This window comes from Amphiura filiformis, chromosome 13 (assembly GCF_039555335.1).
Source record: "Amphiura filiformis chromosome 13, Afil_fr2py, whole genome shotgun sequence".
Taxonomy (NCBI): Eukaryota; Metazoa; Echinodermata; class Ophiuroidea; order Amphilepidida; family Amphiuridae; genus Amphiura; species Amphiura filiformis.
In genome coordinates, this window is record NC_092640.1 from 27,989,126 (window position 1) to 28,007,725 (window position 18,600).

At 36.7% G+C, this 18,600-nt stretch overlaps 1 protein-coding gene and 1 pseudogene across 1 annotated transcript; both read right to left on the bottom strand.

Moving 5' to 3' along the window:
* Nucleotides 1-1,426: 1,426 nt before the first annotated feature.
* On the bottom strand, nt 1,427-9,936 carry LOC140167548 (cytochrome P450 2J6-like; annotated as a pseudogene).
* Nucleotides 9,937-14,015: 4,079 nt separating this feature from the next.
* LOC140167241 (cytochrome P450 2J6-like) lies at nt 14,016-18,104 on the bottom strand. The gene is made up of 3 exons (XM_072190585.1): nt 17,712-18,104; nt 15,255-16,217; nt 14,016-14,776 (listed from the first exon to the last, which is right to left on the bottom strand). The coding sequence occupies exons 1-3, from the start codon at nt 18,076-18,078 to the stop codon at nt 14,595-14,597; spliced, it is 1,512 nt and encodes a 503-aa protein (XP_072046686.1). The 5' UTR covers nt 18,079-18,104; the 3' UTR covers nt 14,016-14,594.
* Between the last annotated feature and the right edge of the window lie 496 nt (nt 18,105-18,600).

Here is an 18,600-nt window from a genome sequence, read left to right on the forward strand (position 1 = left end):
TACATTGGTACCAAATGTAGCGGTATATGACGTTTGTAATTGAACATTAGGGGGTTGCAACCCCCCCCTCGTAGTCCGTGTTACAAAATATGGCTCAGTAGTTCTAGAGTTAAGCTATTAAAGTGAATAATATTTTGGACTTGGATTTGAGATTTATTTAATTACTTAAAAACGATATACAGCATTTAAACCGAGGACTTGTTAAGTATAATAGGAATTCTTAGGAACCAGAGGGAATCTTGCATACAATAATTACACACGAAATGAGGGCATTGCAATCATGTACTTGGATAGATGAAGCCGACGAAGACGTGTTGGGGTAAAATTTCAAGTATATACCACATTTCTGAGGACTTCACAGAAACGTTCACAGATGTGATCGTGCCCTTCAGACGCATTAGAATTGATCATTTGCACTTCAAGGTCGCGTGTTTAGGTCCTCGTTGTGTTCACATTGTGTTGGTATGTTATATATTACTCTCAGAAGTAATAGTAAGGAATGCACCCTACCCCCCACACACACACACACCAACATTACCACCCTACCCCTACCCATACGGCCGATCATACCTTTAAAATTCACTAATCACATTTGATACTTTGTTGTATAGTCAAAAGTGTTTGCTATCTACTGAAAATGGAAAAGTATTAAATTCTGTTATCATGTCTAACAATTATCTTTTTTTTTTCCAAAGTAACTGTTTTTAAAACACTTGAATTAAAAACAATTGTTGCTTTTAATTTAATGTAGTAGTCGTATACTTCATTGTATAATCCTATATTATTTGTTTAGTGCCTAGTTCATAGCGTCTTTGTGCAATTCCTTTTGTTTTTTGGTCCTCTATAATAATACACGTAAATAATATGAAATCCAATCTTTTGACATGAGTGACAAGAAAAGTAGTTTCTATCTTTTCATGGAAAATGTGATGAAAATCCAAGCTGAAATTGAAGAGATTTTTCTATACCTCTCAGACATTGCTATAGCCATAAGTCTTGGGACAGTTTTGATAGGGTAATGTAAATAAGCCCCCGATATCCCGATCAATGTTGCATCCTACTTTGTTGGTTTCGCGCGCATTTCGGTACCCAACATTGATTGATGTGGAATAGGGAGGATTAGGGTGTTTGGAAAGGTTTAGCTTTGACTCCAAAGGAAAAAAAAACATGTGTTGGGATACTTTTCATAAGTGTCCCAACAAATTTTGACAATGATTGTAGCTAAATTGGTCCCAATTGAAGAAGGAAATGAGCCACACTACCATTCCATTCATAATCATGATAATTGCCTTTATTTCATTTTCACACTCATGGATTCAGCAAAAGAAAATAATGGTTAAAATCAGGTTTCACTTTTTTTTTTTTTATTAATGTGCGTTTTACATGATTTAAATGTGATTGACGTATCAAAGACATGAAACTGTAACGCAAACATTTATTTATTTACTATATTATTCATGCACAATAGACATTATTTAATCACGTTCTACTTTTGGCGATAAATTCGTAAGATCTTGGACTGAAGGTGACTCCACTGATACCTTCCATGGAGGGGGCCTCTGTATCAGATGGTTTTCCGAGAGTGAATGAGTGTAAGATGTAGGTGAAGAACAAGAAGATTTCCATTTTGGCAAGATTCTCACCAAGGCATACTCGATGACCTGAAAATAACAAAGGATAAAATGGTGTACAGGCTGTGAATAACTCCTCTTGTTTTTATATTCATCATTCCAGCGAACCCGAGATAATTCGACGACGAAGAAGAAGCAAACGAAGAAGAACTCATGGGTGAAAATCCGGGTGGTAAATCCGCTTAATGTTTTGATAAGGAGGGTAGTCCATACAATCCTCCCCAATGTTGACGCCTGCATGTGGGTTTTTGACGAAATTTACTTCATATTTAGACATTTTAGCCTAAACAATGCAAAGAAGAAGGAGAAGAAGAAGAAGAAGAAAGAGAAAGAAAAGACGAATGAAGACGAGAAGGAGGAGGAGGAGGAGAAAAGGACGAAGAAAGGGAACAATAGGATATCCGAATACAGACAATACTGAAGAAGGATGCAGAATACGCTAAACATATTTGTAAAAATAATACTGACCTGTACTGAAGGGCATGAACTCTTCTCGAGGACGCAGCTTTCCATCGTCATCCAAGAATCTCTCAGGTTTGAATTGCTCCGGCTATGTCCATACATCGGGATCATTGTGCAGAGCCCAAATATTAGAGACAATAAATGATCCTTCCGGTATATCATAGCCGGCTAATTTGGTATCTGCGGAAGCCACGTGAGGTATCCCAAGTGGAACCACCGTCCGAATACGCTGAATCTCCATGAGAACAGCTTCCGTGAAAGGAAGTGATAATCTATCGGCCCATTGCGGCATACGTATGGGCGGCCATGAGGGCCAAAAGGGTCTCAAAATCACACACGGGTCTCAAAAGTACAATAAGGTCTCAAAAACACACAAAGGTCTCAGAAATAAACACATAATAAGGTCTCAAACGTATAATAAGGTCTCAAAAACACATAAAGGTCTCAGAAATAAACACAATAAGGTCTCAAAAGTATAATAAGGTCTTAAAAACAGAGAAAGGTCTCAGAAACAAACACACAACAAGGTCTCAATAGTACAATAAGGTCTCAAAAATAGAGAAAGGTCTCAAATACAGAGAAAGGTCTCAAAAAAGAGAAAGGTCTCAAAAACAGAAAAAGGTTTCAAAAACAGAGGAAGGTCTCAAAAACAGAGAAAGGTCTAAAAAACAGAGAAAGGTCTCAAAAACAGAGAAAGGTCTCAAATACAGAGAAAGGTCTCAAAAACAGAGAAAGGTCCCAAAAAACACTCAAAAAACAAAGAAAGGTCTCAAAACCAGAGAAAGATCTCAAAAACAGAAAAAGGTCTCAAAAACACGTTAAGGTCTCAAAAACACGTTATGGTCTCAAAAACACACGTTATGGTCTCAAAAACACGTTATGGTCTCAAAACACGTCATGGTCTCAAAACACGTCATGGTCTCAAAACACGGTATGGTCTCAAAAACACATTATGGTCTCAAAAACACGTTATGGTCTCAAAAACACGTTATGGTCTCAAAAACACGTTATGGTCTCAAAAACACATTATGGTCTCAAAAAACACGTTATGGTCTCAAAAAACACGTTATGGTCTCAAAAACACATGGTCTCAAAAATACGTCAAGGTCTCAAACCAGGTATTACAACCGACCGGTCTCAAATACAGAGAAAGGTCTCAAAAACAGAGAAAGGTCTCATAATCAAAGAAAGGTCACAAAAACAGAGAAAGGTCTCAAAAACAGAGAAAGGTCTCTAAAACAGAAAAGGTCTCAAAAACAGTGAAAGGTCTCACAAACAGAAAAAGGTCTCAAAAACTCAGAGAAAGGTCTCAAAAACAGAGAAAGGTCTCAAATACAGAGAAAGGTCTCAAAAACAGAAAAGGTCTCAAAAACAGGGAAAGGTCTCAAATACAGAGAAAGGTCTCAAACACAGAATGGTCTCAAAAACAGAGAAAGGTCTCAAAAATAGAGAAAGGTCTCAGAGACATATACCTACCTCAGAGACATAGACTGCACATAACGGTCGGTTGACTTTGTAATACCTGATTTGAGACCTAGACGTGTTTTTGAGACATGAACGTGTTTTGACACCCTTTTTGGCACATACGGCCGCCCATAGTATTCCTCGGCGTTGACCCTTTTGACCCCGGCGGCCGCGCCGTGAGTGCCAAAAGGGTCTCAAAAGTACGTCTTGGTCTCAAAAACACATCTTGGTCTCAAAACACGTCTAGGTCTCAAATCAGGTATTACAACCGACCGTATATATGCAGTACCGCATACAGTACTGCAACATCCGCTTGCAGTCCCGCATGGGGAACTGCAATATTTTTGGTGTATTTCCGTATGGGGAACTGCAATATGTTTGGTGTATTTTCGCATGGGGAAATGCAATTTTGGTACATTTCCGAATTGGATGTATTAATCAAAAGTTTAAGTCAAATGGCTACGTGCTTTGACCCGCAGTTAAAAGGGCATTTCGTGATCGACAGCCTCACCCCCCCTTTTTTTTCAAAAAAAAAAAGGTTGAGATTTTTATACCATTGGGAACTTTTTGGCTACATAATGTTGAATTTTGTTCTGGTACCGGTATACCAGATCGAAATTACAACAGTGGCCTATGGAGCAGTGTAATACACATAATCATGCATAACTCGCAAACGCAAAATCGGATTGAAATTTTGTGAATAAGCTTTTTCGTGGATATCTACTGAAAATGTCATAAAAAAGGATGTTAGGATCACATGCTAAATTAAGTTACTAAGCTCGTCACAATATAGGCCCTATCATACTTATTGGGTTAGATGGTTTGTTAATATCTACACCACATTTCGCCATACTGCATTTTAGAAACGCTTGCTGTTAGAATAAGAAAAATTTTAATTGTAATTATTGTACATTCTAGGGAAGCGTGGTTACCTTTTAAAATAACCGAGTGAGAGGGTTTTCAAGAAAATATTTTTCCTGTCAAAACTGAAGCATCCTCTGTATAAAAGAAAATATGAATATTAACTGCACATCATATATAACGATTCGTGATACCCAATTGTGGCACATTTGATGTCGTTTTATGAGGCAGAGAATTTAATTTCAATTTTATATACGCCAAAATATTTTTTTTAATTGATCGAGAATGGCGATAGAAAAAACGTTGAAAATTCCATGTATAAATTGCATTAGACCCAACCAATGATAACTGTTTCGTTTTTATGGTAATCTAATCTTTTATTTCCTGAAATAAAATTAGGGTCTAATGTGGATTAATTGTGTAATTGATGAAAACATCGACGTGTATAAAAGAAGCTACAAGAAAATTTTAGTATACGGCGAGTTCGTAGCGCACGTGTGAATCAAAATCGATTATACTATTGTGCGTGTATAGCCTCATTCCTATTTCTGTATATAAAACACGCAGTTATCAACAATTGAGCGCTATTAATACACATTAATGTTTTTAAACAAATAAAATTCCAAAATATGGTACGTTTTCTGTATTTGCTTGTCACGTGGTATGTTGAAGTAATGAAGTTGCGATTATATTTTTAAATGTTCATCATGACACCATCAAGCCTTGATAGCCGAGCGGTCTAGGCGCTGGTGTCGAACTGACGGGGTTTCGGACTGGGGTCTACACAGAGAGCTATACAAGGTTTGAGAAGTGTTCTTAGTCAATTTTGGGGTGCTGATTCAGAATCTATGATTTTTAGGAATAAATTCAGTACAAACAGAATTATTAGCTCTAAATCATAAGTGCTTTTGTAATCCATACACCCCTGTGGAAGACATGACCTTAATCTCCCACACAGGGAGTGTAGATGGAGTCACCAATTCAGGTAACCCCATTTGAAATTCACACTCCCTGCTGAGAAGTAATGCTCTTCAGCTGTAAGTTTAGAGGGCTTGTCACAGTTCCCTCAGGCCCGTAGTACGCAGGATTTTTTTGGAGGTGCTGATTTTGAGAAAGTGCACTTTTTCAGGGTGGGGGGGTGATATTGTGAAAAGTGGAATTTTCACCTTTTTTGAACAAAAAAGAGTAAAAAACCCAGATTTTTTTGCTTGCTATTCTGACAAAACTGTGATATTTTGGTACTTTGTGTATACTTGTGCAAATTTGGGGGTGAATGTGTGGCACCCTCCCCACTCCCCCATGTACAGGTCTGAGTTCCCAAGGTCAAAAGAGCTAAATTTTCACTTTCATGGCTGCTTTGTTATGATTCTTGTAATTCCTTGTTGATATTCCTTAAATCAATTAAAAAGTGACAGACAAACAACCCAACTTTTAATGTTAATTATGCATATTCAAAATAATACGGGCACTGCTAGTAAAATTTGATAATTTTAAACAACAAATGTATTAATAATTCTAAAAATGTAACACATGCTTTAGGTTTTACAACTTTGTGTATTTTTGTTTGAATCATAACATGTATACTGACCACATGTTGGAATACTTGTGTGTGTTTAGAAAAATAAAGTGACTATAAATAAGAATACAATTTAACATGTATCTATGTGTTTGTTTTCATGGTGACTGGTGTAAGGGCTGATTAATATTAGACAAGTTAATTGTTGAGCTTTTTTAATGGCAAGGGGTGAAACAAGAAAAAAAACCAAATTTATAAGGAAAACAATTTTAAGCAAAATATGTCAATGTTTTTGAGCTGAAAACAATTCATAAATTGCCTCAAAATATTCTCTTTGTGATACTTTTATCTTTCACATTTACCCCTTGCACAAAGAAGACTTTTTTTTTTTTCTGTGGTGTAAAACAGGCATTGATTTTTGCCAAAAACTGAGGGTTTCAGTGAAGTTTTGTTTTGATGAGGGAGGTGCAAGTTGTTTTGAAAATGTCCAAATTAGTGAATGCAATGCTGCTGAATTCCAATAAAACTCAATTTTTTAATAAGATTCATCCTCCACAGTGATATACCAACATGGATATGGGGTGGACCCTGAGTGATCCCATGTTCCAAATACCTGGACAAAATTGATAAATCTTCTCAATAGACCCATTTCATACTAAATTTCTATTCAATTCATTTACACCTCCAGGCGCCTGAACTTGTCAGGGGTGGTGCAATACATTGTACCCCGGGGCCGGGGTGGTGAATTATAGGGGGGACGCAAAATTTTTTGGCATGTCAAAGGGGGAGCATTTTTGGCAGGTCGAACGGGCGGGTCAAGTAATTTTGGCAGGTCGAAAGTGTGGGGGGAGGGGGAGCAAGCAATTTTGGCACACATATTTTGGGCAACGTTTCTATATGACACCCTAAAAGGTGTAGGAAAACGTTAGGAACGTGTTCAAATATGCAGAATTTCTTTTCAATCGCATTATATGATCAGACTTTTTAAGTCCAACTTGTAATTTTGTAAGAAATTTGGACAAAAGTTTTGGCCAAATCTAACACAAATTGTCTAACACAAATTGTGTTTTTGAGACCATAACGTGTTTTTGAGACCATAACGTGTTTTTGAGACCATAACGTGTTTTTGAGACCATAACGTATTTTTGAGACCATAACGTGTTTTTGAGACCATAACGTGTTTTTGAGACCATAATGTGTTTTTGAGACCATAACGTGTTTTTGAGACCATAACGTGTTTTTGAGACCATAACGTGTTTTTGAGACCATAACGTGTTTTTGAGACCATAACGTGTTTTTGAGACCATAATGTGTTTTTGAGACCATAACGTGTTTTTGAGACCATAACGTGTTTTTGAGACCATAACGTGTTTTTGAGACCATAACGTGTTTTTGAGACCATAACGTGTTTTTGAGACCATAACGTATTTTTGAGACCATAACGTGTTTTTGAGACCATAACGTGTTTTTGAGACCATAACGTGTTTTTGAGACCTTAACGTGTTTTTGAGACCTTTTTCTGTTTTTGAGACCTTTCTCTGTTTTTGAGACCTTTCTCTGTTTTTGAGACCTTTCTCTGTTTTTGAGACCTTTCTCTGTATTTGAGACCTTTCTCTGTTTTTGAGACCTTTCTGTTTTTGAGACCTTTCTCTGTTTTTTAGACCTTTCTCTGTATTTGAGACCTTTCTCTGTTTTTGAGACCTTTCTCTGTTTCTCTGTGTTTGAGACCTTTCTCTGTTTTTGAGACCTTTCTCTGTTTGTGAGACCTTTCTCTGTTTTTGATACCTTTCTCTGTATTTGAGACCTTTCTCTGTAATTGAGACCTTTCTCTGTATTTGAGACCTTTCTCTGTATTTGAGACCTCTCTGTTTTTGAGACCTTTCTCTGTTTTTGAGACCTTTCTCTGTATTTGAGACCTTTCCCTGTTTTTGAGACCTTATTATACTATTGAGACATTGTTGTGTGTTTGTTTCTGAGACTTTTCTCTGTTTTTGACACCGTATTGTGCTATTGAGACATTACTGTGTGTTTATTTCTGAGACCTTTGTGTGTTTTTGAGACCTTATTGTAGTTTTGAGACCCTTGTGTAGTTTTGAGACCCTTTTGGCCCTCACGGCCGCCCATACATACGCATACGACGTGTAACAGCGTCTATTTCTTGCTGAACCTTAGCCTGAATCTCTGGATGCGTTATCATGTACAGAAGAGTCCATCGCAATGTTGTTACGGAGGTTTCGCTGCCAGAAAAGAAGAGAAATATCGCTGATGATGTAAGAGATTTTAGGTTTATGTAACGGAGGCGATCACCATTTTCTTTCTTCACAAGATCAATCTCACTGCGAAAAACACCAATGATATCCTTAATGTTATCTTTGTCAAAATTTCGTTGATGATCGTCTACATGGCGTTGAAGGACTTGTTTAACTACAGAATAGTTAGATATAGCGTTTTGCGAATGGAAGAAACACCAGTGCTGCTCCTGATCCTACATCTGCAGCCAGTTTGGTCAGAACCAAAGCGAGGCGCTTAAACTTGGGGTCAGAATGATCATATCGCTTGCCAAAAACGACAGAACATATTATATTGGATATGCAATTTCCAACCAGAACATGTGGGTCAAAAGGCGTATCCTTCTTGCCGCGGATTTCATCAACCAATGTTTCGGCTTCTTTGATTATGTTGCCTTCAAATCGGCTTCTCCCTACACCAAAGGTACGAAATGCGCTCAGTATGAAGGTGCGTTGATATTTCCATAATTTGCCAGATGCATTGCCTATAGCTGTAACAATCAATGTAAAATAATATTTGTTAGCCTTATTTTCATCATCTAGCAGATTTTTAGATTTGTTATTTTATTCTTCTCCACATAAGCCCTATTATTTTTTTAATTAAATCGCACACATTATTTTACCGGTATATCTCATTTTGTCCATATAGAATAACAATCAGCGAAGAAAAAAACAATAATTTGCAGCCGGGCTATAGACGAATCCAACGAGCCAAGTGATCGTTATAATTCATTCGACCATTACTGTGGTATATCCATACCAAAATGGTGTTTGACTGCCCAAATAGAAAGATAAAAGTCGCTTAAAAATCAGTTTCATGATAATTTTTTTATTGCATTGTAAACTTTCACCATTCTATTGTCAACGTGTAACACGGGTGTTGAAATACAGTTTAAAATCTGCGCCAAGCAACAGCGGGGGAACCAGAGGCATGCCCCACCCCCCTCAAACCCATTATGTGCTGTGTGTGTCACATGTGTCTGGGTGAACATAAATAATTAATTCTCTATTCTGGACCCTGAGAGAATGATGCACAAATGGCTTTGAGTTAATCTTCATTTTGCAATATTTTTCAACCACCTTGTGTATATATAATCAAATCTCCCTTTTCGCTTCTGCTTTGGACACCTAAACACTATATGTTTAAAGTAATAATTTAATACAATTATTTAAGTGAAAACTTATCCACACATGGTTTTAATTCGGTCTTCATTCACCAATTTTTGGCTTTTTCAAACTAAAATTGTACACAATAATTGTACCAAAATGGTCCACCAAATGACACCAACCAAACTCTTGGGGAACATCCCCTACATAGGCATAAACAAGTCGCTCTTTTCGTTTCCGCTTTGGACACACGACGCAGCAATTAATAATAGTGAGAACTTGTCCATGAATGGCTTTACTTCGGCCTTCATTTCAGTAATTTTTGGCTTTTTCAAACCTGCATATTTTCATATTTCATATTCAGGTGGGACAGACCCCGCCAATGTCCACTATTGATGTGTAGGATCGTCTATATAATGTAGATTATCGGATATATACTATAGAGCTCACCTTCATCAAAATCAGTCTCTTTTAAAATATCACTTTCTGGTCGGTCATTCATGTGATGATTCTTAAACGCTTCTTGAATTGATTCACATCCATTGACTACCACCATCAACTTGGTACCAATCTTCAAGCTGAATACTTCGCCATACTTCTTCGCCATTTCAGCAAGTAATTGCGTCGGTTCTTTGCCAGTGCGATAACTATTTCTCGCAAGGGTTGGGAGATTTCCAATCAGAGGTATATTCCATGGGCCTGGTGGTAGAATCTTGCGTCGTTTTAAACATGTTAAATTTAAAGATAACAGCATTATAATAATAAATGCCAGTATTGCTTTGAGCTTGATAAAAGGTAAAATGAACTCGAAGAATAACATTTTATATCTCAATCACCATAAAGTACGAAGTATTTGTTGGTTAACTGTTTCAACTATTCTTTACCTCTCACAATTATTATGTCAATAGGAAGTTGCTATTGATCCGGGCTGCTTTTGGCGAGTGCGTATAGTATTGGCGAGTGTGTGTAGCACGCGAATGTAATTATTTTCAGAATAAGCATATATCTTCAGTATACTTTTTGCTGAACCATGAAATGGTATCAGCATATCATATGTTAGTCTATTTAACTTCCTTCCTTCCTTCATTACTGAACCTTTTGATCTTAAATGGACATATAGGGTTCACAACTACCCCGCTAATAATTTTTAAAATAAGTCGAACAAGAAATGTCATTGACAAGTAGGCTACTTGGAATGCTAGTATTTTTTTTAACTAACCGGATGGGAATTTTTTTTCCCACCAATGACATACTATAGGAAATTCTCAAGAATGTTCATGTTGAAAGCTACATTGAAAAATGTGTGCTTAATACATATAATAGGGCTACATTTAATTCATACTTGTAAAACAACGGGAAAATGGAAATCACATCCACCGAGTTTCGCAACAATTCAACTATCTATATTCAGACGACCTTAAAAATGTTTGCTGCCCAAGGGTGGTCATAACCAGTCATGATAATTCAAATATTGATAACTTTGATATGACTTTGATGATTTTGATGCTTAATTGTGATTACGTTTTATGACACGACCTTGAATATTCTGACAATCCAACAATATAAACTTAGTCAACCTCAGTTGACCTTTAACATTTTTGGCGCAGAATTGTGATCAGAAATCAGAAAGTCAGAAGTCGGAAATCCTTAATTTGAGAGCTTATTTTGGACATTTCTGTGATTTTTCATTCACTTAATTGCATTTCCAAGCTTTTTCAAGTAACATTGGCAACTAAAATTCTAGTCGTTTTTAGAAAGCAAACTTAGAATCAAGACATTTCTTTTATTGAAAAGTTACTCCTCTATAGGGGGTGCACTTATTTTCTTTATTTGGTTTTAATATTATTGTATTTATACAGTACTCGTGAACATTATAACGATAATGAAGTACATTGACGCACTTAAAACTACTTATACATTCATTATAGTAATTAAAATTCTTAATCATGCTCGTATAGTCTTTTGTTTTCTAATATTCTTTGCAATGTGAATCGAACACTTGTCTGAATTGTGTGATTTATATGCATTGCAAGGACCCATCAGTCTTTTACTAGATGTTTTTCCAAATGAGTGTTGCACCTTACCACATTTTTCTTGTTTTAACTGTTTTCATGTAAAGAGAGATCTTGGGCAATTTGAAAGAAATATCGATCAGCTCAGGCGTTACTTGTTACGAAAAGGATCAGATTTGACATGGACAGATTAAGGTGGCTGTGTACTCTCAGACATGCATGTAGTAAAAGTGCAATAACTTTGTAATTATTCGCGCAAAACATATAAAAGTATACATTTTTATGAAGGCAAGACATCAATAAATCTTAATATAAATACAGATTTGGAGTAAAAACAACAATTTTAAGAAAATCACAAAAAGTGAGTTTTTGGCAATATTTGTTAGGTACATCATAACAAATAAACACTCTTTCCAAAATATTTTATTTTGTTTTTAGCTCAATCTTGAGGCTCCATTCCAAGACAGTTTTTTTATTTTTTTGATATTGGCCTTATTTTTTGAAATATTGACCATATAAGGCATCAAAATGAACTTTTTAAAATTCACAAACGCCTATTTGCACAAAATGATGCCCAAAATCGGAAATAGACCAAAATATAAAAAAATGAGAAAACCGTTTCTTGAGTCGATCATGCTTTTTACGATGATCATATTTGCTTACCTATAGATGCTGTATTTATTGAGTTATCGTGTACCTAAATCGTCATTTTACCGAGAAAATGAACATTGAAATAATGGCCGTTGAAGTTTAAAGTGGTCACATTTTGCACTTTCATCGAATCTCACAGGAGAATGCGACAGTTTCCGTTTTTGTAACTTATATTACGTGAACATCGGGTAAATCCACAGCCCCTTGAGAAGTTTGAGCGAAATCCATTCATAACTTGATATTTAAATCGGGGGAAAGAATTTGAAAAAACCCACATTTTATCAGCTAAAACGGAGCCATTTGACCACTAGGTTTTTGTGAAATCAGTGCTTCCGTGGTGTTTCCATAAGATGCGCCGCGCATGTAGATAAGCGTCGCGTATGCGTCGCGTATTTGTGCGTTAACAAATTGCGCGATACACAACGCGATGAGTTGTTGCGCGCGTGTACCCTGGCTGGTACAACAATTTTTTCTTTCCTTTTCAATTTCAAACACGAGTGGAATAGTGAAATAAAATCCTTAAAATATTGCAGTTGGAGTTTACAAATCTGGATTTTCATTATTTGTATTTATAAAAACATAACAAAGTACAAAAATATCAAAAAAAACTCAATTTAACAAAAGAAACAATGTCTATAGTACACAGCCGCGTTAAAAGAGTACAACAAAACTCACAGGAAAACGTGATAGATCCCTTACATCGGGAACAGGGACAATGTCTTATTTTGACGTTTCCCAAAACTGTTTTACCCCATCTATGACAGGTGAATAAAGTTCAGCAGTCGCTCATCGATGAACCCGTCCTTGTGAAATGTTCTTGTAATTTTGTATAAACATTTTTTTACAAGTTCCCACAAAACCTGGAATACATCAACATATGAGAAACTAGGTGTCAACTAAATTGATAAAAAGGGCGTTGGCTCTTATTAAAAAAGTTTTTCCTTTTTATGCAAATAAGACACTTTACATAGCTTCTAAAACCTTTTCCTATTTTACGTGCTCAAAGCCGTTTCTACATAGTGGAATGGGCATGAAAAGAGTCAATCGCACGACATTTGGTGCGGACTAAATATCACAATAGTGTCAGGGAATGTAATGTTTTAGGTGTTGAAGCTTTATCTTTGATATAGCAGTAAAGACTAAGAAATAATTTATATCTTTCACGGGCTTATGTGGCCCCTGTCATAACCAGCGCTTTTGAAAATTCCGTGAAATGTTCATTAACGGAAGTGAAATGCTTTTATCATGAGGTAATATGAATATCTCAAGGAACTTAAAGTTTGTACTCGCAGTTCTGCCGATTTTGTGGTTTGTTTGTTAAATTAAACTGAAAAGGAAGACAAACACACTGTGAATACATTTACTGTCAGTCTTTGGGTGAAAGATGCGAGAGAGGAAATTCTTAATCCAATCGCAATTGCTACAGAAGCGTTAAGGATCAAATGACCAGATAAGGCTTTTTCTCAATTTGTTTTTTACTTGTAAATTTCAGCCCGAACTTGACCTGTAAAGTTCATTTGTAATTTCTCAGAATTTCTGAGAAGGATCTAATCTAACCTTTTATTTTTTTCCATATTTTGTATTCTCTTTGACGGATCTGTGAAAGTCCTTTTAGAGGAAACATCAGAATGGTCAACATTCACAACTTTGCTATATGTACTTCGGTACGTTTTCGAAATTTTTGGATCGCCGTAGTGTGAATAGTCAAAATATGTATACTCACATAATCCACATACACCCCCGCGCACCCCTTTGCATTACTTTTTATCGCTGAGGACCTTGACAACTTACCATTACTCCGAGGACATCTATTTTGGACTTTCAAATCAACTTAAAAAGGGGGGGGGGGGTCAAATGTCATTAAGGTGTCACTTCCTGGATAAAACGAAATACCTTCAAATGCCACTTCGCCCACAAATTGCGTAGGACAGTGACGCCACTTACACACATGGATTGCTATTGCCCATTGCCCAAGAATCATACACAGATTTGGAGTCAAAGGTCATTAAAGGGTGACTTCCGGTATAAACCCATATACCTTTTTATTAGCCAAAAAAAACATAGCACATCGGTGACTGTATATTCACACATGAATTGATGTTAAACAGTGTACCCGTGGTATTTTTTTATTTGGGGTTAAAGGTCATTAAAGGAGTCAAACAAAAAGCAAAAGAAAGGTATTTTTTCCTTAATTCCAATTTGTAAAGTTATTTTTTGCCCACAACCGGGAGGATTCCACCTTAAGGGGTCACAACACGGTTGTGTTCGTGGTCATAGATCATAGCTATGTCTAGTTATGTTTTGGGTCAAATAATTTCACCCACTTGAATTCATCAAAATAATGATTAAAATCAGTTTTTACTTTATTGGGTTTTTTTTTCACTTGCCTTAAATGTAATTGACGTATCAAAGATATTATTAAAACGAAGGAAATTCAAGTTTTTAATGATAATGATGTTACCTATTATTTTTGATGGATAAGAATCACAGAATGTTCTGGTATGTATGAACAGGGTTCATTCATTATGTTCATGACTAAACGATTGTTAATGCCCTCTGAATGACTGAACTCTTAATTCATGCACCAGAAGATATTATTTAATCACTTTCTATTTTTGGCGATAAGTTCGTAAGATCTTGGACTGAATGTGACTCCACTGATACCTTCCATTGAGGGCGCCTTCATTTCAGATGGTTTTCCGAGAGTAAATGAGTGCAAGATGTAGGTGAAGAACAAGAAGATCTCCATTTTGGCAAGATTCTCACCAAGGCATACTCGATGACCTGAAAATAACAAATACAATGATAAAATGGTATGCGGAATGTTAATAACTTGTCGTGATTTTATTATTTATTTATTTATTTATTTATTTATTTATTTATTTATTTATTTATTTATTTATTTATTTATCTTTTTATTTATTTTATTACTTATTTTTATTATTCCAGTGAACCCGAGATAATTACAAACAACCCGACGACGCCGACGACGATGACAACGACGACGACGACGACGAAGAAGAAGAAGAAGAAGAAGAAGAAGAAGAAGAAGAAGAAGAAGAAGAAGAAGAAGAAGAAGAAGAAGAAGAAGAAGAAGAAGAAGAAGAAGAAGAAGAAGAAGAAGAAGAAGAAGAAGAAGAAGAATGAGGGGAGGAAGAGGAGAAGAAAAGGACGAAGAAAGGGAACAATAGGATATCCTAATACAGACAATACTGAGGAAGGATGCAGACTATGCTAACATATTTGTAAAAATAATACTGACCTGTACTGAAGGTCATGAACTCTTCTCGATGACGCAGCTTTCCATCTTCATCCAAGAATCTCTCAGGTTTGAATTGCTCCGGCTCTGCCCATACATCGGGATCATTGTGTAGAGCCCAAATATTAGAGACGATAAATGATCCTTCCGGTATATCATAGCCGGCTAATTTGGTATCTGCGGAAGCCACGTGAGGTATCCCAAGCGGGACCACCGTCCGAATACGCTGAATCTCCATGAGAACAGCTTCCGTGAAAGGAAGTGATAATCTATCGGCCCATTGCGGCATACGCATACGACCTGTAACAGCGTCTATTTCTTGCTGAACCTTAGCCTGAATCTCTGGATACGTCATCATGTAAAGAAGAGTCCATCGCAATGTTGTTACGGACGTTTCGCTGCCAGAAAAGAAGAGAAATATCGCTGATGATGTAAGAGTTTTTAGGTTTATGTAACGGAGGCGATCATCATTTTCTTTCTTCACAAGATCAATTTCACTGAGAAAAACGTCGATGATATCCTTTATGTTATTTTGGTCAAAATTTCGTTGATGATCGTCTGCATGGCGTTGAAGGACTTGTTTAACTACAGAATAGTCAGATATGGCGTTTTTGTATTGTCGCGGAAAAATATATTTTGCGAATGGAAGAAACACTAGTGATGCTCCTGATCCTACATCTGCAGCCAGTGTGCTCAGAGCCAAAGCGAGGCGTTTAAACTCAGGATCAGAATGATCATATCGCTTGCCAAAAACGACAGAACATATTATATTGGATATGCAATTTCCAACCAGAACATGTGGGTCAAAAGGCGTGTCCTTCTTGGCGCGAATTTCATCAACCAATGTTTCTGCTTCTTTGATTATGTTGCCTTCAAATCTGCTTCTCCCTACACCAAAGGTACGAAATGCGCTCAGTATGAAGGTGCGCTGATATTTCCATAATTTACCAGATGCATTACCTATGGCTGTAACAATAAAATGTAAAATTATATTATTTTAAGATTTGTTATTTTATTTTTCACCTCAACAGCCTTATAATAATTGTTTTTATCAAATTTGATGCTTTCACATCACAAACATAATTGTATCGGTAGATCTCATTTTGTCCACATATAGAATAACAATCAGCGAGGAAAAACACATTAATAACTGGTACAACCATTTAACTGGTAAAACCATCTAAACCTGATAAAACAACAATTTGCAGCCGGGCTATATTGTCGAATCCAACGGGCCAAGAATGGTCATTATTCATTCGGCCATTAGTGGGGTACATCCACACCAAATGGTGTTGTGACTGCCCAATTGGGTAGATAAAAGTAGCTTAAAAATCAGTTTTATAATATTGCATTGTAAAGTTTCATCATTCTTTTGTCTACGTGTAACACGGGTGGTGAACTGCAGTTTAAAACCCGCGCTAAGCAACGGCGGGGAACCAACCATAATGCGCTGTGTGTCACATGTGTCTGGGTGAACATAAATAATCAATTCTCTATTCAAGACCCTGAAAGAAAGTGTTTGATGCACCAATGGCTTCGAATTGATCTTCATTTTGCAATTCCCCCCCCCCTGTGTATAGGTAAACAGATCTCCCTTTTCGCTTCTGCTTGGGACACCCAACACTATTATGTTTAAAGCAATAATGATACAATAATAGTGAAAACGTTTCTACGAATGGCTTCAATATTGGTCTTCATTTCACCAATTTTCGGTCTTTTCACACTAAAATATACAATATTGTACACAATAATAGTACATATGTACCAAAATGGTCCACCAAATGGTTTCAATTGGGCCTTCAGTTTGCACAAGTTTCTCACTTATCGGGGAAACATCCCCTACGTATGTATAAACAAGTCGCTCTTTTCTCTTCTGTTTTGGATACTCGACGCTTACAATTAATAATAGTGAGAAATTGTCCACGAATGACTTTAATTCGGCCTTCATATTTCACCAATTTTCGACATTATTGTAACTAAAATTGTACACAAAAATAATGCGAAATTTGTCCACCAAACGGCTTCAATTGGGCCTTCAGTTTGCAAAAGTTTCCAACCTCTCGGGAAACATCCCCTACGTGTGCATAAACAAGTCGCTCTTTTCGTTTCCGCTTTGGACACACGACGCTGCACTTGTCCACAAATGGCTTTAATTTTGCTTCCATTTCACTCATTTTTGGCCTTTCAAACTAAAATTGTACACAATAATACCCAAATGGTCGACCAAATGGCACCAATTAGCCTTCAATTTGCAAAGGTTTCTAACTTATGAGAAGGACACATGCCCTTCTGACACCCCTGCCACTGATTGGGCCGCTAGTTTCAAACTCTTTACGCCACCGCTGCCGCCAAGCCTGCATTATTTCATATTTCATGTGGTATAATAGACCCTGTCAATGTGTAGGAATGCATGAAATTGGGTCGTCTATATCGTGGATCTTATGGGATACTGGAACTCACCTTCATCAAATTCAGTTTCTTTTAAAATATCACTTTCTGGTCGATCATTCATGTGTTGATTCTTAAACGCTTCTTTGATCGATCCACATCCATTGACTACTACCATCAACTTGGTACCAATCTTCAAGCTGAATACTTCGCCATACTTCTTCGCCATTTCAGTCAGTAATTTCGTTGGTTCTTTGCCAGTGCGATAACTATTTATCGCGAGGATTGGCAGATTTCCAAGCAGAGGTATACTCCTTGGGCCTGGTGGTAGATTCTTGCGTCGTTTTAAATGGAAAGATAATAGCGTTATAGTAATAAATGCCAGAATTGCTTTGACCTTGATAAAAGGTAAAATGAACTCGAAGTATAAGCATAACATTTTATATCTCAAATACTCATATCACAGATTACTTAAATTGCTATTGATCCGTGCTGCTTTTGGCGAGTGCGTGTAGTGAATGAAATTCTTTTCAGAAAAAGCATAGATATCTTCAGTAATAAGTTTGTTATTCGTCATTTTTGATGAGTCACCGCGCTACTATAGAAAGCGCGCATGACTCGACATATTAGAGTGACGCGTTTCCCGCATTTCCGTTATATAACGGGAATACTTTACCATAAGGGTCAAGTACGGGTCCCGTTTCACAGTTCACTGATATTTTTTGTACTTTTTATGCTTTGTTGCATTTTTCACAATGCGTCTGCTTTGTGGGTAAGTGAAATAGCTGTCATGTGTTAGATTAATACAATATACTGTATATACTGTAAGGAAATTTCCAACTGTTCATAGGGCAGCTATTTGCATTTACCCACTTCTGTGGATCTTCTAGCTGCCATGGGTTAGATGTGTTCAATATACTATGTGTTAATTGCCAAATGTTCACAGGGAGCAGCTATTTGC

What these genes read in the sequence shown, in the direction of transcription:
- LOC140167241 (XM_072190585.1), bottom strand. Translation starts at nt 18,078, where the DNA reads ATGTTATGCTTATACTTCGAGTTCATTTTACCTTTTATCAAGGTCAAA. An exon ending in AGAAACTGAATTTGATGAAG is followed by an intron (nt 16,218 to 17,711) that starts GTGAGTTCCAGT and finishes TTATTGTTACAG; the next exon opens with CCATAGGTAATGCATCTGGT. An exon ending in GTTCATGACCTTCAGTACAG is followed by an intron (nt 14,777 to 15,254) that starts GTCAGTATTATT and finishes TGTTATTTTCAG; the next exon opens with GTCATCGAGTATGCCTTGGT.